Consider the following 23,364-nt stretch of genomic DNA (forward strand, 5'->3'; position numbering starts at 1 on the left):
CTTTGTACTCAGCCATGACTGTGCTCAGGTTCAGCTGCAGGCAGAACGATGGCCCCCCAGAGGCATCCGTGCCCTCATCCCAGACCTGCAGATGTGTTAGGTTTTGCATGGCAAGGGCCAGAAAGGTTGCTAATCAGCTGAATGTAAGATAGGGAGGGGAGCCTGGATTACTCAGGTGGGCTCAGTGTAATCACAAGTGTCCTTAAATGGGGAAGGGGAAGGCAGAAGAGTCAGAACCAGTGAGATGGCATGATGAGAAGGACTCCACTAGCCATTGCTGGTTCTGAAGATAGAGGGAGGCCATAAGCCGAGGGATGCAGGCAGCCTCTGGAACCTGGAAACAGCAGGGAGATGCATTTTCTTCCAGAGGCTTCCGCCAGGGGTGCAGCGCTGCTGGCATGTTTTTAGCTCAGCGAGACCCATTTCAGACTTCTGGACTCCAGAACTGAAATACGATAAATTTGTGTTGCCTTAAGCTTCTAGGTTTGTGGTAATTTATTATAGTAGCAATAGGAGAGTAAAACAGATACATAATGATGCAATCACACACTTGCTCCTGAGCACAGAACACTGTGGGGGCAGCAGCTACGAGTACAGGCTGAGAGAAGATTGTGTCATGGGGCGACTCAGGTACCATGAGCAGCATTGCTAATGCTAGAGGTCTTTCCTGAACCGAATAAAGTGCAGTCTTCCCTCACTGTAAACAGTGCTTACATTTCTAGAAAAACCCAGTGCCCAAAGTATTCTCTGTTTATATGTAAGACGGATTTAGGTTCTAGGTTCAGATCTTCATAAATAGGGTTGTTGTTGATTTTTAATTCTTGTGACTGTTTGGTGGGAAATTTGGAAGTCGTGTGAGACGCAGAACAGTTTTGTTGGTTGTGTGGGACATTCCTTTACATCGTCACCCACCCCTGCAACTCTCCAAAGCGTCACTGCAGAGGGCGGAGGGTTCTGCCTCTGAGATCCTCTGGCTTCGTGCGTGGCGGAGGAGGAGAGCTCTAGACAGGGAGGGCACCAGGACAGAGGAGGCTGAGCTGTGGGCCGTTCTTCTCCAGACCCCAGTCAGAGCAGCCTTGAGGGAGTAAGTGAGAAAGCAGAGCAGGAGTTGCCTTCTCATACTTCTGAGAGGGTAGAAATTCCTGCTTTGTGGACTTTGGGATGCAGGGAGGGGCCAATAATGGACCCCTCCATTTGAGGACATCAGATCCCACCTCCCTCCTCCTTGGGAACTCCACACAATGCTCTTGGAGCAGCTATTTGAGTAGCTTAAGCTGTTTTTTGAGTAGCTTAAGTTCAATTTATTTCAGTTCTGGACAGCAGTGCACTGTGGTCTGTAGCCCTTTCTGCCAGTCCCAGTCCCCCAAGAACCACCAGAACCTCTGATTGCCCCCCTCATATGACAGCCCTTTGTGCATTTGAAGACACAGGCATCTTTTTGGCCCTACCTCGTCTCTGCTGTAGACCAGACATTCTCAAGTACGCTGACCAGTTTTTCTACAGCTGGTCAGCTTTCTTGGAATGTTGTCCGATGAGCCTTTGGTCTTCCTCAAGGTTGAACTCCAGGGGAGGTCCAGAGCCAAGGGCACTTGGGAAAAGGCAGGGATGGGGCCTTGTCCCTTGTTTAATGGAATCTAAGTGGCCATGTTCACCGTTTGCTCACGTGAATCTCGGTATCTCTCTCGGGTATGCTGCTCTCAGACCGGGCGGTGCATTTGTATTTGTGGTGTCAGGTGAAGAACTCAGGTACAGGCTTTTACACAGATCCACATACATAGAAGTCCTTAAGAACTCTGATCAGACGCAGAGTGGCCTGGGTTGGTCCTGGCTCGGGAGGTGGCTGGAGAGCTCTGACCTGCGTTTCACTCTGGAGCCGACTGGTCCTGCAAAGCTTTGGATGTGGAGTGTGTGCGAGAGAAGAATTGGGGATGATGCTTCTGCGTTCTGGTTTGAGAAGGTGGAGAAGGGTCGTGCCCTTTAGTGAGAAAGGATGCAGGACAGGGGAGAGGGTTGGGGGTGCGAAGTGACTAGTTCTGTTTTGGCTCCATTAACTTGGAGATGACTGTTTGATATCAAGTGGGTATGTCTATCAGGGAATACACTGCCCGTATTTGAATTTCAGGGGAGAGGTCTGGGCTAGCCATAGATCTGAGAGTCATCAGCATGAGACAGTATTTGAAGTCATGAGACTGGCTGAAGTGGTAGAAGGAGGGAATGTCGATAAAAGAGGCCCGGGGCTGTGCACTGTGCCGTGCAGAGGTCCAGGAGAGGAGGAGGACACGGCAGAGATGGAGAGCGATCAGCCGGGGCTGAGCACTGTGCAGTGGGAGCAAGTGAAGAGCGTGGCCAAGGGCAAGAAGCATGGGAAGGCCGGATGCTGCTGGGAGGCTGAGCTATGCTGTTCCCTCTGCCCGACTCACTTTCCCCATCTCTTCACGCCTCTTCCCATTCTTCTGACCCTGCGAATCCTGTCGTGTAGAAGACCAGGGTTGTCACCTTCCGGATACCATCCCTGGCCGCTGACTGCAGCCCAGCCCACCTGGGCAATCCAGGATGAGACCCCTGTCTGTTCTCTCCCCTAGACTGCATGCCTGTTGGGGCCAGCAACCGTGCCTGCCTCACAGTTTTATTCCCAACTCCACCAGAGCATCTGACATGTACTAAATTCTTGGTGGAACAGGAGAGTGAGCCCGGAAGTCATCTGAAGCATATATGCAAATTTAGCACATGAGAAATGTGACATTTGAAAGCAGAGTGCGTGGCTTGTCAGAGATGGCTTGTTCAGTAAATGGCTCACCATTTAGAGGTATGCACACAGAGGCCGCTTTCTATTTGTCTTGCAAACAAGTGTGGACGTTCTGAGGGGAGTGGAGGCTGTCCCATGTAGCAGCCCAAAGCAAGCGCTGGCCCTTCAGACCTGTTCCCAGTGTTAAAGCTTACTTTCTGTCCGTCTTCTGGTTTCTCAGTCATTCCTGTCCCCAGCAAATTTTTACTAGTCTGCCCATCTGCCAGCCTCATTAGGATGAGGAAATGCTCAACTGAGCCTGCAAGGACCCCACCAAGCAGCATTTCATGCTGAGAAGGGCCTTCAGAAATCTGACTTCCACTCGTCCTTAGAAAATGCACTGGAACAACAGTTTCTGAACTGCTCCATGGAATCTGCTGCATTCACTCTGGAATGCAACTGTCTTGTTCCTGAGGGTGCTCCAGACAGAAGCAAAGTCCTGGCTGGACTTCTTCCCTCCTCTCCTCCAGGCAGCTGGGCCCCGTTTGGTGGTGGTTTAGTGCGTTTCCTAGGAGCCTTCCACTCTGCTTTCTTGATGCCAGTGACTCATTTAAGAAGCACGGATCCACTGTTTACTAGTTGACAGGTGTGGCCAGGAAGGCAGGGGAGAGCAAGACACAGCTGCACCCTTCTCTGTAAAATGGTGTGTAAAATGGTGGTTGGGATCCATTGGGGCTGGTGTCTGCTGGGAGTCAGCACAGGGCTGTGGGAGCGCGGGCTCAGGGAGCCAGCAGGGGCGGGGCTTCCTGGAGGAGAGCACCCACCAGAGTTCTTAAGGGCAAGATGGACTCTTTGGGGAAGGGGTGGGTTGGGAACTTCGGGCAGTGGAGCAACAAGGGTGGAAGTTCAGGAGCCAAGGTTGAGTGTAGGGGAGGGGCAGGCAGGCACCTGAGAAGGGAGGGCCTTGCCCATCCACCTGGGCAGCTTGGGCTCCACCCCTGAGGGCACAGGAAGTGGTGAATGTTAAAGAGAATCAGTTAGGAAGACTTTGCGCCTTGGAGATTCTTTACTTGGCTTCAAATTCCAGAATCACCTGTTACTAGCTAAGGGATCTTTTAAACTCTCTGAGCCACCCCTTCTGAAAGGGACATGATGGGAACCCCCTCACCCTGTCTGCCTTTCAGGGCTGCATGAGGATAAATGGACGAGGGATCCACGGGTGCTCTATGCACTGAGCAGGGCCTACCTGTCAAGGGCACTAGGAGAGTGACTGCAATGCAGAGAGCAAGCAGGGCCATAAGACCCTGACAGAGAAGGTGGGAAGGGCAAGTGAGCAAGGAGAGATTTCTCCTACCTGCAGGCCCTTGGTGAGAGTCAGAGGTGGAGACAGAAGTACAGCCACAGGTAGAGACAGACACAAAGCCATAGCCACATACATATACACACATGCAAATGCACACAGGGTACATACACAGACACACATCACCAGCTTGCACATATATGTGCACTTCCATGTATGCATATGCACATATATGCACACATGCATAACCATACCCATATACATGCATGCATATGTATATACACATGGACATGCCTATACACACATGCATGCCCATATACCCATACATATACATATGCACACCCATACATGCACGTGTACATATGCATATACACACACATACACATGTGCCCATATGCATGCACATACACATGCATGTTCATATACCTGCACATATACTTGCCCATACCCATATACATGTATGTGTACATATATACACATGGATACATGTTTACACACATGTATGCTCATATACCTGCACATATACATATGTATACTCATATACATGCATGCCCATATAGCTGCACATATATGTACCCGTATACATAATGTGTATGCATATACACATGGACACACACGTGCATGCACATATACATATGCATACCCATGTATGTGCATATGTACATATACACACATATACACATGCACGCCCAGTACATACTGGTACTCATATATGTGTACATATGTACACGGACACATGCACATACATGTGTCCATAAACCCACACATGTACGTATATACACATGGACACACATATGCACACATACCTGCACATATGCATACTCATACCCACACATACATCCTCACATATGTATATATACTGTCTACATCTAGCCTATCTCCTCATGAAAGTTTGGCTCTTGTCTTGGATTTTTTGTGTCTCCCATGCCTGGTCTCGTTATGTCCTGCCCATCATGGGTGCTCATTACATTCTGTGTGTTGATGATCTTGACAAGGGCTGTGTTCCACTGGTGGCCTTCTGAGTCCTGTCCACTTCCCTTAAAGCTCAGAAGGCTGGATCTGGAGCTGACTCCCAGCAGGTGGTGAGAACTAATCCTGGGAGCAGTCGGAGTGCCAACAGGAAGAGCATAAAGAGTGGCTTCTCTGTTCCTTTCCTGGGCCCCAACCCCAGGTACCTTCCCTTTCAAGGACACTAATGACATCTGAGAGAGGGCTGCTCCCCAAGACACGGTTTAATAAGTAGGAACCTGGTTCAATTTATTTAAAAATGGATTTGAAGTGTGAGGGATGTCTGAAGCAAAACAACCTCCTGTTGGTGCTGGCAGTGGTGGCAGAGGTGATAGTACCGTTTCTTTCCCCTAAAAAGCATAAAGGACGATTCCTGTCCTGAAGAGACCCTCCTCCTCGAATTCCCAAAGTGAAAGTAGTTCCTCTTCTTCCCAGTACCTGACAAGGCTCACAGGCTTGCAGGAGGGCACTGGGGATGTGGGCAGCATGTGAATGGGGTGCCTTGGTGGCAGCTTCATTCCAAAGGGTTATAAACCGAATGTGCTTTATACACTTACAAGCTGATGCCATCCCACTATGTATCATTCCATTTTCTTTTCATCATAAGGCCAACAGAGGTTTGATTTCTCTTCCTTTATTCATCGTTTATGTATGCACTGAAAGCCAAGTTAAAATAATTTGCTAGATTCGACTTGGCCTGCCTAAAGCCTGGAAATTCTAGTGCTCCGCCAGGACTGACCTCACAAACAGGAGCGTGGCCCCCAGCCCCTGTGGCACAGGCATGTGGGGAGCTCGGGCACCAGGAAGCTCTGGGCATGATGTTTGAAAGCTGCGATGCAAATGTGTGCTGTTTGTTATATTTCACCAGCAGTTTTCAAAAATGTTCCTTTAAATACCCAGCTAGTAAGAACATTTCCCCATTTCTCATTGCTGCCTCTGTGGGATTCAGCCGTGAGATTCAGCTCTTTCTTCTCTTAATTAGTCTTTGTTTGTCATGTTTGGATGTCCTTGAATGTGTCTCAGGGCTGTTTCAGTGTCCCAGGGAGGGGTCTTCGTTAGTGCAGTCTCTGAAACAGAAGGGCCTGCGTTAGGGGATTGGGTTCAGAGGGTGTGGGGCGGGCTGTGCACTAAAGGTCAAGTGCTGTCTCCACAGGCCACCACTTTCCCCATGTCCTTCCTATCTGACAAGACACCCCCTCCCAGTGTTAGGGATTCCTGAGGGTGGGTATCAGGGTACCACCCAGTCGAGTGGGCTGTGCTTTTGGAGGAGGGTTATCCTCCCTGTCTCGGCCAGCCTCTGGGCATTTTGGGGAGCATCTGTTTCTGAGGCCATCAGTGCATTCTTATTAAAGAGGTTGTTAAATAGAAGTATGAAAAAAGATTGTGCCAGGGTCAAACACAAGAGACCGGTGGGGGAATCAAGGAGGCGTGTGGCTCCCTTACACTGCAGCCGCCTGTTTGGCTGAGCCCTGTGCTGTGTGTGGACAGCGACCTGGGTTGAACTCCCCAGTGCCTGGCAAATGGGCAGAGTCCCTTGGGGCAACTTCTTGTCCTCCCCTGAACCCCACCCTCCTTTGAAGCTGGGATTCTAAGACCTCTTAGGGTGTTGTGAAAACTAAGTAGGATAACATACTTATGTAAACCGCTTAACACAGCATCTGACACATAGCAAGTATTTATTATCATTGTTGTTGTTGTTGTTATTATTATTACAGATTGGACTCTCTGCGCCTCAGAACTGCCCTTGATGGGTCTTGGTCATCGTCGTATGTTTACTGCTTTCTTTGTTCATTCAGTAATTCCAGGGAAAATCCACCTAGTGTTCACCGTGGGCCGGGCGGCACACTGGGCATTCTGGCTGTGTTCTCCTTTGTTCTCCCAGAAACCAAACTGCTTTGTGACTTGGTGTGAAGTCACCTGATGCATGATGGGGAGTTTTGTAGACCAAAAGTGAGAAAATGGGGGCTCTGCTTCCCACAGTGTGGCCCCGGGCAGCTTATTTCCTCTGAGCCTCGGCCCCTCTCCCATAAAATAAGGGGACAGGACCTTTGGGACTTTTGGAGCCAAGAGGGGCTCTCCTCCCTGGACAGCTTGCTGTTTTCCCCACTCTCGTGTCCTCTGGGTGGGCTCTTGGCAAGCAGAGTTTGAAACAAGGGCAGGAGGCAGCTGGACCTGGCGTCTGTGGCAGCTCTAGACAGTTCTTGTTATCACTGCCAGGTTCTACCCGTGAGTGATTCTAGAAATGTTGCTGACACCCACTGTGTCCCTGCCCAGAGTGTGGCACTGGGCAGGGCACGGGGGCAGCCGGGGATGTTGGTGTCACAGGGAGCTCTGTGCAGAGATGGATCGTCTTACGAAGCCCACATGGAACGCTCCACAGGGCCCCTGCAGAGCACGCTGGGAGCGATGCAGGGCCCATCTTCCTTCAGGAGGGTTTCCGGAGCGGGGGGACTTCTGGGATTTTCTTGAACATTGGGAGGGAGAAATCTTAACCTTCTGGGAATGGTTTTTATAAAGAAAGTGAGGAGGGGAGCTGGAGGAGAAGGAGAAGGCAGGACAGCCAGAGAGTAGGAAAAAAATCCAGACAGCGAGGCAGTCAGAGTCGTAGCTGGCTGCCTGGCACACAGCGGTCTCCATGAACATTTGCCGGACGAGAGGATGAGGAAGGGTTAAAGCTGAGAAATAGACACGGTCTCAAGGGGAAGCTGCTCTCGAGCATGAATAGAGCCCCGCAAAGTGCCTGGGTCCTCACAGTGATCTAGTCTGGATTCCAGAAAAACACTTGAGGCAGGCAGAACTGCAGAACTCAGTGCCTGATTTAGTGAATAATTTGTAGAGTCCCATGGGTTAAGAGTTTCTATTAAGCTATCTGTGCTGCTAATAATTCAGCTAAAAGATGTGTTAGATACAGCATTTGGGGAAAATGGAGTACCCATCTCAGGGGATAATGACACTGTGAAAGCCATATTATTTCTACTACAGAGAACAATTTTAAGCCTGTGCTAATAGATTAAGCTACGAGAGTGATCGTTTTGAACAAAGAGAGCATTTGAGAATTATATAGCCGGCCTCAGACTGATCGGGATGGGTGAAGAGCGATAATTTAATCCTATCAATCCGGGACATGGACTACCTTTAATCACTGTCACACTGCACCAGCTGAGGAAGGTCTCTGGGCTTGAACTAAGGTCCAGCTTTTGCTACATTACAGCTGTTTGATCTTTGATGAATCACTCGTGCTAGGAGCTTCACTGTCTCCATTTGTAAAAAGGGAACAGAGATGCCCAAACCACAAGACATTGTGTGTAAATAAATAATTGGCATGAGGTGTGGGAGAATGTTCAATAAACTGCAAAGGGCTGGGTGGACGTTGGATTGGGTTCCCTGGGAGCAAGGAAGGCAGTGCATGGTTGGTAGAAACTGCATAAAAGCAGAGTGTGATCGTGTGACCCTCAAAATGCACAAAGGGGGTGCACTCTTTGCAGAAAGCCTCATAAGCCCCTTCCGTGAAGCAGCCCACTCTCTCTCCTGCATCATCTGTATGCAGGGTCCACGTGTTAGCTTTAAAGTGGGGCATCTGTGCAGGTGTGGAGGCTCGGGAGAGCGTGAACGAGGCCTGCAGCAGGTGAGCTTCAGGAATCCGGACTGGCGGTTAGGTGTGTTTTCGACGCTCAGATGATAGAGCAGCAGCACACAGCCCCGAACGCCTGCGCTGACTTAGAGGCCTGCTCTGCAGGGCTGTGTGAATACTCATTGCCCACTGCTGCCATCACTCTTTCTGGTGAATTAAGCCCAAAGGATCATGTTTGGAAACTTTATTGTACTCTGATAATTAGCAGCAGATGAATTTAGTGGTGATTCTGTTGGAAAAACCCTGGAGACTGAAAATGGAAAAAACAAAACAAATGGAGAAAGGGTTATCTTTGAGAAGGCTCAATACTTAGAAAAGGTAATATGGGCAACTAAACGTGAAACAGGGATAGGGAAGTGCCACAGATTGGATGACATAGGGCCCTTCTTTGAAAACCTCCAGTATCTTCCTTTGTAAAATAAAGGCTCCATCTTTCAGCTAATGATCAAGGCTCTTCAGGATCTGATTGCAAACTTCATTTCAGGCGTCATCTGCCACTTCTCCCCCGACACTCCCTCTGTGACTTCTGCACCCCCTGTTCCTGCATTGCTTCACAAACATCCCCGAGCACCTCCCGGGCAGAGGGTCGCATGGTCTGGAGTGGGGGCAGGAGTCTCTGGCTCAGCCAGGGTGGGAAGTGCCCGGGGGGCCTGGGGAAGAAGTCGAGGAGGGAGACCCAGGAATCCTCCAGGCTTTGGGGTGGCAGAAGAAGAGCAGCGAACGACCCTGGAATTTGGGAGAGGGCTTGGAACAGACCCCAGAGCAGGGTTTTTGGGGGGAAACAGCAAAGAGGGCGTCTCAGGAACAAAGCTGAGTCAGGGTCAGCAGTGCAGATGGTAGAGTGTTCTGGAAAGGTGAAGACGGAACTCTGCCCAGTGGGTTTGGTGACTGGGAGGTGGTGGCTGACCTCGACAGGGCTGCAGGGCATATGCCTGCCTGCTCTTTGCTCGGGTCTTCTCTCTGCCTGTGATGCCTTTTCCCACCGTGGACCCTCTGTGGCCAACGCCACCTTCCATGAAGTGGCCCCCAGGCCCTGATGCTACAGAGTTATATAGCACATTGTCGACCTTCAGTTCCAGCCTGCGGGCCTCTTGGTTTCTACTACATTTGCGGGCGGTGGCCATGTCCTGGTCATCTAGGGACCTCCCACTTCCTGCTGGGGCTGGCACTGAGAACTCGGTGTGTGCCCACGGCACTGCCATGGGACAGGAGGCTGCAGCCTCTGCTCCTAAAGGGCCCAGCCAGGGCCCGGTTCTCCTTGTCCTCGGCAGTCATTTCTGCCCCTGTCAGTACTCCGGCACTGTGGTGTTAGAGTTGTTGAAAGGACAGAAGATTTTGACCAGTGGAATATTTCTGTCAGTGAATGCTCTTCAGCTTTGATGACAATCACTATGTCCCAATAATGGTGTCACATGCCAGAGTATGTCTTGAAGCTCGTGTATTGGTTGGTCTCACTGTATTTATCACGTCATCTGTTTACCTGCCCCGTGGTGGGCTCATTTGCACATGTGAGGCCCTGGGCATAGATCACCCCCGTTCCCTCACCCTTCCCTTTGTGTAGAATTCACAGTTAAGAGGAGAAACAATTTGTTGCATGTCCCCTTCCCTTTCCCAGCCTCTGTCAGGTACTTTCTTTCGAAGTGAAATAAATCAATATTTACTTCTAAAGTGCTGGTTCATGGTAGTTCTCCCAATTAAATTAAATTGAAACAAACAGTGAAAGAAGAAAAAAAGGTCTCAGTTCACTCTAAAAAAACAAATCAGGCTAACTGTATGAATAGTTTCCACTCAGAACAGCTCTCCATCTCCTGGTGAATTCTATCAGTCCAAATTAAAAGTTCCTTCCAATCCGTAGGAGTGGAACCTCTGGAGCCCACCCTGGAAGAGCCTTTTCCATTTTTCTCTCTGAATTAAACATGACCCACCTGTTAACACTGCCCTTCCAGCTCACAGCGACTGGAATAATCACTGGGTTGGAATAGGACCCTCCAAGCCAATTGGGTCCTCCCCAGAGAGAGGGTGGTCTCATGGCATGTCACAGATACATGGGACAGGGAGTAGGAAGCCGCCCAATGCCAGATGCAGGCGGGAAGAGCAGTCACAAGTGTGGGGAACGGGGCTTGGTGGAGGCCACCCAGGCATACCTGCCGCTCTCCTGGGAGTCAGCTCCCCTGTCCTCCTGGACCCCCTCCCCATGCCACCTCCTGACCCACGACATCCCTGGCTACTTACTCACCTGCCCTGCACTGGCCCCCTCTGCTGGAGCCTCACAGCTCTGTGCAGCCCACAAGACTCTGAGCTCCTTGGTTGGGGGGGACTGTGATTTTCCACCGTGTGGCTACCTTAGCACCTGATGTGGCATCTGTCACCGGTGGATCATCAATCAGCAGATATTGAGTATTTTCCGTGTACCAGGCGTTGAGCTTGGCCCTAAGGAAACAGCTGTGACAAGACAGACATGGTCCCTGCCCTCGTGGAGCTCGCAGTCTGGTAGTAGCTGATAAAATGATGGTTCTGTTAAATGAATGAATAATTGCCCTGCCACAATACCTGCCAGGTAGCAGGTGATGAGGAAGGTGTTGTTAAGTGAATGAATGAAGGGATGGATAGAAAGGGCAGTGATGGTATTAAGCACCCACTTTGCGTATAGAATCTCCCTTTAATTCTCCGCTCGTTCTCTAAAGTAGACATTTTAGTTCCTGTCTTACAGATGACAAAACTGAGGGTTGTAGAGAAAAGTGTCTCACAGCTGCTACATGGTGGAGCCAGTGTCAGTTCTGGGTTAGTGCAGGACAAAGCACGTGCCATTCGGATCCACCTGGAAATGAACGGGTCTCTCTTACATCCTTCTGTATATCTGAGCACTCTCTCATCCTCCGGCTACACAATTCCAGGCCCTTTTGCTTTCCCCTTGGATTTGTTTCTAACCCTTCTCTCATTTTTGGATCTCTGAGGTCTCAACTCTTTCTGAATCTTCTCCATGTCTTTTGTTTCTCTTCTCAAGATCAAAGACAGTTGTTATGAAAAACAGCCCTGAGATGACAGAGTCAGGGATGTAGGACATTAAGACCAGCTGGCATTTGGCCTTGTCTGGAGTCTGCCAGCTCAGAGCTACAGAGAAAGGCCTGGCCATCCGAGTCATCAGGGCCTGACAGTGCTCCGAGGGGCAGTGGGTTTCCACCAGCAGCCCCTCCCCAGTAGTTACAGCATTAATGCTGAGGGACAGAGGAGGTCTGGGGAGCATCTGCCCTTCCTAGTAGGATACAGACCTTCCTACAGAGTTGAGCTCCCGGACAGCCCAGGATAGACCTAGTCCCTTTATCACTGCCAAATGGACCGGCTGTGTATTTCCAGGAGCCCCGCACCCCACCCCAGCACTGTTGCAGTATATGACTCCCATGTGCCTTCATCCCTCATTCTTTAGGTAACCCTGTTCTTTAGGAAGCACCAGGAGGCAGCTTGGTGTCAGGAAATGACCTTGGACTTTGGGTTTGAACTTAGGTTCCACCATGTGCTACAGCTGGGGGACCCTAACCAGGTTGCTTTGCATCACTGAGCCTTACTCTTTTCATCTGTAAAATGGGCATGAGAGCAAACAGTGAGCATTGTCGAGGGTTGTATGCAGTGTGGACAAGCTCCTGAAGCGTACTAGTTTCTCTGTGAGCTGTAGTTACGCTGGACCTGGGAGTAGGGCTCGTGTGACCTCTTTCTTGCCCTCTCACAGGTCACCGATGAGGAGCCCAGCTCCAACCACACGGTCATGATCCAGGAGACCCTCCAGCAAGCCTCCGTGGAACTGGCCGAGCAGCACCACCTGGTGGTGTCCTCCGATGACGTGGAGGGCATCGAGACGGTGACGGTCTACACGCAGGGCGGGGAAGCCTCCGAGTTCATCGTCTACGTGCAGGAGGCCATGCAGCCCGTGGAGGGGCAGGCTGTGGAGCAGCCGGCCGCGGAGCTCTAGAGGACACGCAGCAACGGACGGCCACCGTGCAGGGCTGCTGGGCTCTGCAGGCACCCAGGGCAGGGGGCTGCCCAGCCCGCCTGGGCCATGGAATGGCGCTCTCCTCTCCCTCCTTGTCTGGCAGCCCAACGGGACATTCCTCGTCCTACTCTGGGGGACAAGGCAGTGGCATCACCAGCAACACCCCCGTCCCCAGCACAGGCACACGCCCCGACCCTGTGCCATCTGCTTCTGGAAAAGACTTCTGCACCAGCTCCCCGCACACACCCTACACTGCGCCCCCGAGACCCCCTGTCCCCACAGCATCTTCCTTGAGTTGCCCCAGCCCCTGGGCGCCCACCCACCTAGGTGCTGAATCTCCATCTGGGACCGCTGGGCGGTCTGATGAGAGGAGACAGCCATCACTTAGAAAGTGACCTTACTGTTTTGAATCACTGCCGGGGGTGTGTGGGGGGATTGTCCTGGCTTTATCTATAAAGCACCTGGGATCAAGGGAGGTAACCATGGCCTGCCCCATCACAGGGTCCCATCTTGCCATCGTGGAACTTTTTGCCCTTAGAAAGAATGCACTTTTCACTCTTCACCTCCCGTTCTAAGGGGTTGAGTGGATGGAATAAAAGCGTTTCCTGCCTGAGCACTTCGGTTCCTCTGTGAGGTGGATGGCTTACATTTCCCCTTCCCAGGTGGAAATCTTGGACTCGGGACCCACCCAGAACCACCTCATCCAGACCCAGGCCCTTAAAACTCAGACCAGGGTGCCCTTTCCCCACTAAAGCATTTGGGTTTGCATTGGAAACTTTTCGAGGCTAATGATCTTACGTTCCATTTCCTGGCACCCAGCACTTGATTTGCTGCCAGTCGAAAACTGGCAGTGCCCTCTTCTCCACTTTGTATTTGGGAGGAGCAGTGACCTGACAAGAAGCCTTCGCGACATGGTACTGTTGGGCTAGGATTTCTGGTCTGGGTGCTCACCATACATTCTGTACATTTTCAACCCTTGCTGTGCACATAGTGTTGTGGGGCATGAAGTTGAGCCCTGCTATGCTCTGCCCAGCCCTGGGGTCTCTTACCCACCGCCTGAGGGGCAAGATTTGTGTCCTTAGAGAACCTTCTCTGTCAGTGAGGCCTTATGCAGGTGGATAAGCAGGTTGAATGGTGGCTGCTCTGCTGGAGAGGGCAGAGGCTGTTACCAGTCCTCTCACCTCACCCCAGCAGGGCCTGGGGACACCTCTTGGGACAGAGGCTTAAAAGCTGCTGCTCTGATACAAGTGGGAAAGTGACTTCTTGCCTAGGCAAGGAAGGGAAGACCCTTCCCGCTTGGGACGAATTAGGGAGAGCATCACAGTGGCCTCTGATCAGAGTCTTGGAAACTAGACGGACTTTGCACTTGCAGGGATTGGCGAGGGTGCAAGGATGGACATGAGCCATGAGCTCTTCATCTGGGTGGGGGTAGCTCTAAAGGGAAGGGCAGAAAGACTCGCCAGAAGCCAGAGCCAAGAAGGGCAGGCGTGTGAGACCGTGGGTGTTGATGTATGAACCGTGGGGAGGCAGTGGGGTCTGAGGGACCCGGGGCGAGGAGGTGAGGGCGGTTCTGCCCTGAACATCCTGCCCCGCCTGGACGTGCAGACTCTGTGCATTTTATTCCCTCCACCCGCCAAGTGGAAACGTGGAAACAGGAAGCTGAGGAATTGGTGTTCCCGGCTGACCCTGCCCTTGTGGGTACCTGGAAGGCCGGGGCAGCGGGGCTCGTTCTCCGCTGCTCTTTCCTGGGGCTCAGGGGAAGCGTCTCTAAGCCACGTGGTGCATCCAAGTGACTATAAGATGCAGCTTCTCACAGCCCGTCCCCAGAGTCTCCCTCCTTGGCTGTTACTGATGGACACTTTTGGACCCAACTTGTATTTTGTGTCAGGCAAGGTGGGAGTTTGTGCTGAAAGGCTGAATGGACTCTACCTGTCTGTTTCATAATGTGTGTTAAGTACCCACTGTGTGCCAGATACCATGATAGGCTCTTTTACGGGCTTCGCCGGGTTCAATCTTCCCATCCACCTGTGTCTTTCATAAGATTGAACCACCGGCACTTCTGTAGAGCTTACCCTGTGCCAGGGTATGGATGTTATCATCATCACGGCACCCCCGTGAGTTAGGTGCTATCATTAGATTTCTATTAATGGGGAATGTCAGCACAGAGAGGTTAAGTAATTTGCTGAAGCTCACACAGGAAGTGGCAGAACCAGGAATTGAGCCCAAGCAAGATCTGCACTCATAACCAATGTGCCCTCTGCCAACTCTTCTCTCCCTATTACAGCTGAGAAGATGGTGGCTCTGTAAGTACCCTGCCTTGGGGGACACTTGAGGCTGGAAAGGTATATATCTGGGACTTGAATGCAGAGGTTCCTGCTCCCTCGGGTACTTTTGGTGTCCCCTGTGCCTTGCTACCTCCTAGATTGTCAGCCCTGACTCCAGGAAGGCAGAGCAGGCACAGGGATAGGGGTCACTCCAGGGAGCTGAAGCCCAGGGACCATGTTGCTGAGAGACAAGACAAGTGTGGGCAGAAGCCAGCACAAGGACAGGAGACCCAGGGCCGGGCCAGGGTCAGAGACAGAGTTGGGGCAGGAGATGGGGTTCGCCCCAGGGTGCCCCGCAATGCCTGGGGCTGGGGAGGAAGCGGAGGGCAGCATGCAGCCAGCCTGGCAGCTCCCACAAGTACCTCTTGAGCTTATCTGGCAGCAGTCCTGAAACCTGCCTTACATCTGGGTGGACTTCGCCTCTGTCATGTGGACTGGCCTCCCAGGTGCTCATCTGCTAGCAAAGGGGAAATGGCTTTGAATTAGGAGATGAAGCCCAGGCAAGACAGACCTGGCCTGACTCCACTGCCAGCAGGTGTGTCACTTTGGGCGACCTAGGTCACCTCCCCTCATTAGTGCAATGGGGATGGTAAAATAATAATTGCCACAAGGCACACGCGGTTTCCTGTGCGTGGGGGCTCTGCGAGGAGCTTTCTGTCGATTCTGCGTTGGGTCCTCAGGACCGCACCGGGAGGTGTGGGTGTTCTCACCTAGCGCATAGATGAAGAAGTTTGTCAAATAACCCCCGAGTGAGGAAGGATCCCCAGGATATGTTTGTGACGTGCTTAGCAGTGTCTGGGGTGGAGAGGCAACTCTGGCCTCTGCTGACAGCATTTAAACTATTGCACGTGACCTTCCACCTTGGCCTTGCAAGAGCAAGTCTGAGCTGTGGTCCTTGCTCTGAGTTTTGCATTTTTAAGGAGACAGTGACTCATTTTGTAACCTGTATCTACAGGGCTAATTTAGCAAATTAAGTTTTCTTGTAATAAGTACTTAAAATTCATTAGCTGTTGTCACTGATGATTTTTTCCTTATTCTTCAGTTCTGTCTTTCAAGGCTGGAGAAAGATGGATTTGATTCCAAATCCATCTCCCCACTCCACCCCTTTTAAAATTTCAAAAGGAGCTGTCCATCCTGCCCTTGAATGAAATCCAGGTTTACATCAGTGCCCCCCCAGTGGCAGTAGTTTCGAGTGGTAGTGGGAAGTCTTTGGGACGCAATTAAATAGGCTAATACTTTGCCGGAGGGAAAAAGAATGTGTGCCAAGAGGGAGGCTTAATTTACCATGCATCACAGAATTTTCTAAGTAAATTATTTTCAAGTCAACTCAGCCCTTCTCTTAGCCATGATGGGGACGCATTTGAGTTTGATTTAAAAAATTCTAATCTATCACTGTCACTATTCCTGCCGCAATTTAAGGCTTCGGTGGTTTGTGGTAGATAACAGTTGTTACACTTCCTGCAGGCTAAGAAGGCAGTGGTGGTTTGTGTATTAACTATCACAAGGCAGACAAAAGGGGAGAGAAAGGGCCGTGTAGACAGAAGAAGGCTGTGTGGAGCCAGAGGCCCCTGGGGGACCAGACTGGGGCGAGGGGTGCCGGCAGCCTTCCCCATTCTGTCCTTCCATTCGGCACCTCTTCCCCGAGCATCCAGAACTGGACCTTGGAGTCGCAGAGAGATGTCCCAGCCAGCAGCCCTGCCTTCAGGGGGCTTGTGATGGGCCAGGAGAAACTGATGAGGGAACCAGTAGTGACAGAACTGCCCATGATCAATACTCAGGTCACACGCAGGCTACTCAGGTATTGAGGGGCAGTTGGCCTGGAGGGAGGGTGCTCGCCTGGCTTCTGTCCCTTGTAGGCCACTGTGGATTGACAGTAATAATCGGTAGAGTCCTCCCAGCCTGGGGCCCTCTAGAAACCCATCAGCTGTCACTCTGAACAAGTGTGGGTGTGTTACGAGCGACTGGACCTTCGCTATGTCTAAGGTCAGAATCCCAGGTTGGAGCCATGGGTTCACCTGCACGAGCTGGAAAGATCACATGTTCTCTCTGCACCTCAGACTTTTTGTCTCTAAAATGGAGTTCGCCTTCCTTGTTGAATTGCTGTGAGACAGAGGTAAGATGATGCATGTCCATCTCCTGTCACGGCACAAGCATCCAGCCACAGTTGATTATTACGATCCGTACGATCACTGTCACCGTTTTTATTCTATAATAACCCTGTTGAATGCACAGATGGCAGAACAGCTGGAGGGGGGTTACCATCCCAGGAGCCCCAGAGTCTGGGAGAGCCTAGAAGGGACTCGCCAGTGTGCAGTGACCAGGAAGGATGGAGAGCTCGTGACATGAATGCAGAGCAGAGACAACAATGCCAGGCCAGGACGCCAGGGCCAGAGGGACTTGAGGGCAACAGTGATGCTGCCTCATCTCACAGGTGAGCAAACTGAGGCTCAGAGAGGGAAAGGGAGTGGCTGACCGTGCAGAGCAAGCAAGTCTGCGAGACACTCCTGCTCCGCCCCTTGGCGAGGCGTGTGTCCTTAGGAGGCTGAGGTTCCCGCCATCGTTCTGGGGAAGGCTCGTCCCTGTCCCCCATCCTCTGGTGGCAGCCTTCCTCCCTGGCTGCTGCTATCCTCACCGCCCAGACCTTTTGTCAGGAGCGAGCAGGAGAGACACCCGGGAAGGAGTCTTTGCAAATCCACCCCCACGTGGAGGACAAGCCCCTCCCACTGCAGGGCAGAGAGGGCAGAGCCATCAGTGAGAAGGAAGCAGTGGTGACGTGTGCATCCTGTTGCCTACTCGGTCCTCCTCTCAGTGTTGTTCAGACGGACACCAGGTGCCCTCCCGTGTTGGGAGCCCCAGCAGTCTGCAAAGGAAAGAGCCCTTAACCTTGGGCACTGCGGGGCCAAGTCTGTTCCTGGCCCACTTGAGACCTTGAAACCCATCCCGAAGTGTCTTGTTTCTTTGCGGTCACCAAAGCTTTTCCTGGAATATCTGCAAACCTAAAGCCATCTGCTCCCTCAATTCTTCCCCTTGCCCATCCCTGTCCTTCGTAAGTCTCTAAAGTGGGGAGGTCAGTACCGACCTCCTAGGGTGGAGGTGAGGAGTGACTGAGAAATACACATGAGCACACCTGCAGAGGATGGCGCCCTGGGCAGCCACCAGCGTCCTGCTCCTGGTACAAGAGCCATCTCTCAAATGGGGGCTGATGACATGAAGGGCTGAAGCACCTGCCGTCCTCATGAGGCGTCCCCACTCCAAACTGCTCGGCTCCCTAGGCAACACGATGGGTTCAGACCTCTAGAATTGAACACACCTGCTGGAACTATTTTCATGTGTCTGAATCCATGCGGGTTGAGTGCAGTGTGCCTGGGGCAATTTCCATGACGGAAGCTCTGCAAACCGTGGTTGCCTGGAGTGTGTGAGGGGTGATTCCCTCCGGCTGCAGCTCCTTCGTCAGGTACCTAGTGTGCTGCAGGCCAGAGAGAAAGACACACATGCTTTGCTTTCCAGGTTCCATTCGGGCCAGTTAATGATGCTTATTCTGCCCTTATGAAGCGTGGATTCTAGAGGAGCAAAAGATAAAGCCTGTGGTGGCCACAGACCTCCCAGCAAATCCCAGATGTAGAGGGGACTAGAGGACTCTGGTTGGAGGAATGTTATGGGTGAGAGGAGAAGGGAGGAGAGTCCCACAGGAAGTGGAAGCCAGTGTGCTGGGCACAGCTTTCTAGACCTGAGCAGTGGCCCTTCACTTTGTAGGGCCACAAAGGCCTTTGGGTGTTCCCATAAAATCCACATACCTACTCCCTAGGAAAATAGGCACACACACAAAACTTTAGCTGGGGTGGGCTCCAAGTTAAGGATTTGTGATCCAATGTGAATTACTTGTGCAGCTTTGGGAAAGTCATTTGAGCTGTTGATGGCTCAGTTTCCTCAATGAAGGATGACAATGACAGTGCTTGCCTAGTGCTGACTACGTCAGCCCCAGGAGGGAAGCTAGGAGCCCCCTGGTCTACCCAAGCCTAGTGACCCCAGCTGGGTGCTGGCAGGCAGTGGGCCCAGAGGTCTTGTGGGCTGTCCTGAAGAGCAGAGGGTGCAGCCCTTCTCTGCTTCTCTGATGGCCCCACTTCACCCTGCACCCTGGGCGGTGGGAGGAAAACAGGCTTCAGATTGAGGGGAACATGTACTTTTGCCTTAGCTCTACTAGCTGTGTGTCCTGGGACATGTCCCCTTCAATTTCTGAGCCTCAGTGTCTTCTCAAAAGTGGGGGTACTAATGCCTTCGTGGCTGTTAAATAAGATGCCTACCTAGCACCTCACCTGATTCAGGGCAGGTGCTCACCTGTGTGTACCTGAAGGCCAGCCCTGTAGGATGGATTGGGCATTGCGTGGGGAGCCAGGAGCCATGGATCCTTTCCCCGTCTCTGCCATGGACCCCCTGAGTGATGTTGGAGGTCTCTTGTATTGTCTGGGCCTCAGTTTCCCTGGCATACAGTGGGCGGGGGGTGGGGTTGTAGGGTCTCTGAGGTCCCACTCAGTTCTCATGCACTCAGTGTTGGTGTTATCCCTGGACAGTGCCTGAGGAAGGAGGGCATCAGCTGGGTGTGGAGGAGCCTGGCTGGGGGGTCGGTGTAGGATGAGGCTCTGTTGCACAGCTCACCGGCTCTGTGGCCTCAGACACATTCCTTAGCCTTGTTGGGCTCCAGTGAGCTAATCCATGAGTGGAGATGTTCTTATCCGTCCGGAGGGTTGATGCAATATTCTACACCTTGTCATTTAGGATATGTGGCACACAGTGTATACTCAGTATTTAATGGCTGTTATTACCCTGTTTGCTCTAGGACAGTATTTTGGTTCTTCCAGCCCTTGGAGGATTCTTGATGAATCCCCACAGGGGTTGGCAAACATCTTTTGTAAAGAGCCAGATAGGTATTTTATGTTCTGTTGGCTGTGTGGGCTTTGCCACAACTATTCAACTCTGGCATTGTAACATAAAAGCAGCCAGAGAGCATGTGGAAATGAATAAGTGTGTTTGTGTTTCAATAAAACTTTATTTACAAAAATAGGTGATGGGCCAGATTTGGCCCACAGACCATAGTTTACTTGACCCACTGTCCTAAATGCTTGAGTCTATGGGGCCAGAGTCATAGAAACTACAAACCTATTTATGTTTTACTTTATTTCCAGCAACTAAGCACTTTTACACTGATAGTTGAATTTAATTTTCACAAATAGCATGCCACTTTAAAGAGGAATAATCTGGGGTCCCTGGTTGAAGATTATATCCCTTTCTGCTGTGATGGAGGGGACACAGAAGGAGATAGAGTTAGCCACCATCTGATTCTGCCCCAATTCCTCGTGTGACCCTGAGCACCCCTCTGCTCTCTGGGCCTCAAATTCCTGCTGTGGAAAGAAAGGGACTTGGGGGTGTGGAGTCATCTGTTAGCTCCTTTCTGTTCTGATATTCTAGACGAGTCTCAGGGAAACAACTACCATCGGATCAGCTTTAGTGGCTTCTAATTCTTTTAAAGCTGCTCTGAGGAAATGAGACATCATTATAAGGGGGAAGATCCTTTAATTAAATTGCTGGGAAATTAGAAGGATTGCGTGATTGAAACAGAGGGTGAGGCCGGGCCGAGGCACTCTCTGTGGATTAATTAAGACATTGCTCTGCTCCCTGCCCTCCGTGACTGCGGATACTGGGAGTCTGTCCCCAGGAGCATTAGCGAACCCTGCCGTGGGGGTGGGAGATTCTTGACTCCATGCAGCAGCCACTCCCCACGGGGTCCCCTTCCTTGCCTCTCACTCTGAGCCGCCCTCCTGTTCCTGCTGTGCCAAGAGCTGATGGATGTTCCCATGAAGGGCCGATCTTAATTAAGTTGTGTGCTCTTTCTCAAGCCTGCAAAAGCAATTAATAACTTCCCGCCCCAGCCAAGGGGTGGGGGTTCCATTTGGTTCAGCTGCTCCCCCAGAGAGGCTGTGGAAATGTCCTCCTAAAATTGAGGCTCCATGTTGCTAATTCTAAGCTCCACAACCCCCATACCCCTTTACCCTAGTAGATCCACTCAACCCCACCTCTCATGAGAGTGGAATGTGAATTTTGACCCAGGCTTTGGGATTCAATTAAAACCAGGAGTGTGCTCTCCCCGTGGGCTGTATCTTTCCCATTCTCTATGGCCTTTCTCCTCCTGGAAGCCCTTCCTCACTCTGGGCTCAGGATGGCTCTCTTGTCCCGGTCTGTGGCATCACAGCCTCCACACAGAGCGCCTGGATTTTGTCCTCTCCTGGCTGTGCAGTGATTGCTTCCGGCAGGTGAGACATGCTGTCAGCCTCTCCAGATGTGGACGGAATATTCTACCTAATTGTGTTCCCCAGTGAATCTAGTATATTCAGTCCATTTTTTTTTTTTTATTAACATACCCAGTGTTTCTAGAGAACTCACTCTGTCCTGGGACCTGGGCTTCTAAAGGTGAACATAACTCTACCCACGTCCTCACCTGGCCTCCCTGTCTGGCAAGGCAGACAGATCACTGGGAATTGACAAAACCAAGCAATGAAGGTGCTTCCGAGGGGTGTGAGCATGCTGACCAGGGAGCCCCACTCGGCCTGCAGGGGCAGGTAAGGCTTCCTTGGGGTGCTGGGCATTCCAACACCAGGTGTGCCAAGTTGTCCAGGATTTAGCAGATGAAGGGCATGGCACGTGCAGGCGCCTAGAGGCCAGCAAGGGCGTGCCACAGCGGGGACAGGGAGAAGAAGGAAACATGTGCCTGAGGAACCAAGAAAGAAGTCAGATCAGGTAAGGCATGTTGACAAAGAGGAAAAGAGAGAGCATGGGGAGCGTCGTTGAAGGTCTAGAGTGACTGCAGGGCTTGGTGTCCCCCAGCTGGGGTGGCCCTGAACAAAGCACAACCCAAGTCTCCACCTTTTCCCTGCCTTTGGCCCCCTAAACACCCACTTACACAGCCCCCCTCTCTTTGCTGTGACTCGAGATGGACTTGGGCAGAGCCATAAGGCAGAGCTGCTCTGGGTTCCTGGGACAAGGCCCGGTTCACAAACCACTTGCTGGGAGGAAGAGCTTGCTCCAGGCCGGCATGTAAATTGCCTTCACCATCGGGCACACTGTGGGGTCCCAAAATAGAATTTCTGTGGGTTTGTTTTGTATTAAGGTTTTCTCAATGAAGGAAGCAGGGAAGCAGTGTACTAATGTGTTGTACATTTGTTGTCACCAGGTCCTCGTGTCTTCACGGCTGGTGCTTCGCGTGGCATTGCCATGGCGGGCAAGTCAGTGACTTTCAGCCTGGCGGTGCTTCAGTCCCCTCAGGCAGGGTCAGCGGGTGGGCTCACACCCCTGGGCCTCACTCACACTGTCCCCTCCACCCGGGACACTCCCACAACCCTCCTCTTTCCTGCCCCGTCTGCGGTTCCCAGTGATCCCAGCATGGACTCCTGTGAGTTCCCAGAGAAGCGCCCCCATAGCACTCTACCTTGAATTATCAAATATAGTGGCCTTTTTTTCAGTGTTTGTTAATGTTTAATTTCACAAGCAATCCATGAAAACCTTGTCACTGTAAACAGTGTAACCTTGGAGGTAAAGCTGGGCTTTCCCTTGACCGCCTTCCAGAGAACGGTCCTGGGCTCTTCCCACAAGGCACCTGCTGGATTGGTTTACTCTATTCATTCATTCATTCACTAAGTATTTATGGAGGACCTACTGTGTGCCAGCATCAGTCTGTGTCCTGGGCAGATGGCATTGTGTACAACTCAAAGCGCTCGCAGACTGAACCTGCACGCGCACATGCAAATGAGAGTAAAACTCATTGGCTGCTGTTCGTGTTCTTTTGGAGAGTAAAGCGGGTGAGAGAGAGAAGCCACTGGGGAAGAAGCATTATTCCAGACAGAGCAGGCAGAGCGCTGCCCAGGAGGCCTTCAGCAGAGCCTGCCCTGCCTGAGGCTGTGGCCAGGTGCCCCTGTTCGGGGCTGCACGAGCTGAGGTGTGGGAGGGAGTAGCTGGAGAGTGGATGAGAGAGGCCATGAGTGCAGGCCATGGGGACACTGTTTGGTTCTCAGTGAGCTGGGAAGCCCTTGGGTTGAGAATGAGGAAAGGCCTGAGCTGACTTATGTTTTGAAAGGCCTGCTTGGCAGCTGTGTGGAAAATGGGCCTCTTTTCAATGCATTTTTATGCCTATATGTTTTATATGTACATATATAAATATGAACACACACATAATCTTTGTGTCTTCTTTTTCAAGCATAAACATTGTCACTCTGTGTTGCTCAGCAACCTGCTTTTGCACAGCCCTATATTTAGGAGAACGTTTTGCATTGCACATTGGTGTCTACCTCATTCTTTTTATTTTATACACACACACACACACAGAGTGAGTTGGGGTCTCACTCT

At 51.6% G+C, this 23,364-nt stretch overlaps 1 protein-coding gene across 12 annotated transcripts in view; it reads left to right on the forward strand.

The window, feature by feature from the left end:
• Positions 1-13,262, forward strand: part of ZFAT (zinc finger and AT-hook domain containing) — a 296,047-nt gene extending 282,785 nt beyond the window's left edge. For all 12 annotated transcript variants that reach the window (XM_045561493.1, XM_045561492.1, XM_045561495.1 and 9 more), the window contains one exon: positions 12,389-13,262. In XM_045561493.1, coding sequence (XP_045417449.1) covers positions 12,389-12,628 — 240 coding nt within the window. In that variant the 3' untranslated portion in view covers positions 12,629-13,262. The remainder of the gene's footprint in view (positions 1-12,388) is intronic.
• Positions 13,263-23,364: the final 10,102 nt, after the last annotated feature.

Source organism: Lemur catta, chromosome 9, assembly GCF_020740605.2.
Source record: "Lemur catta isolate mLemCat1 chromosome 9, mLemCat1.pri, whole genome shotgun sequence".
Lineage (NCBI taxonomy): Eukaryota > Metazoa > Chordata > Mammalia > Primates > Lemuridae > Lemur > Lemur catta.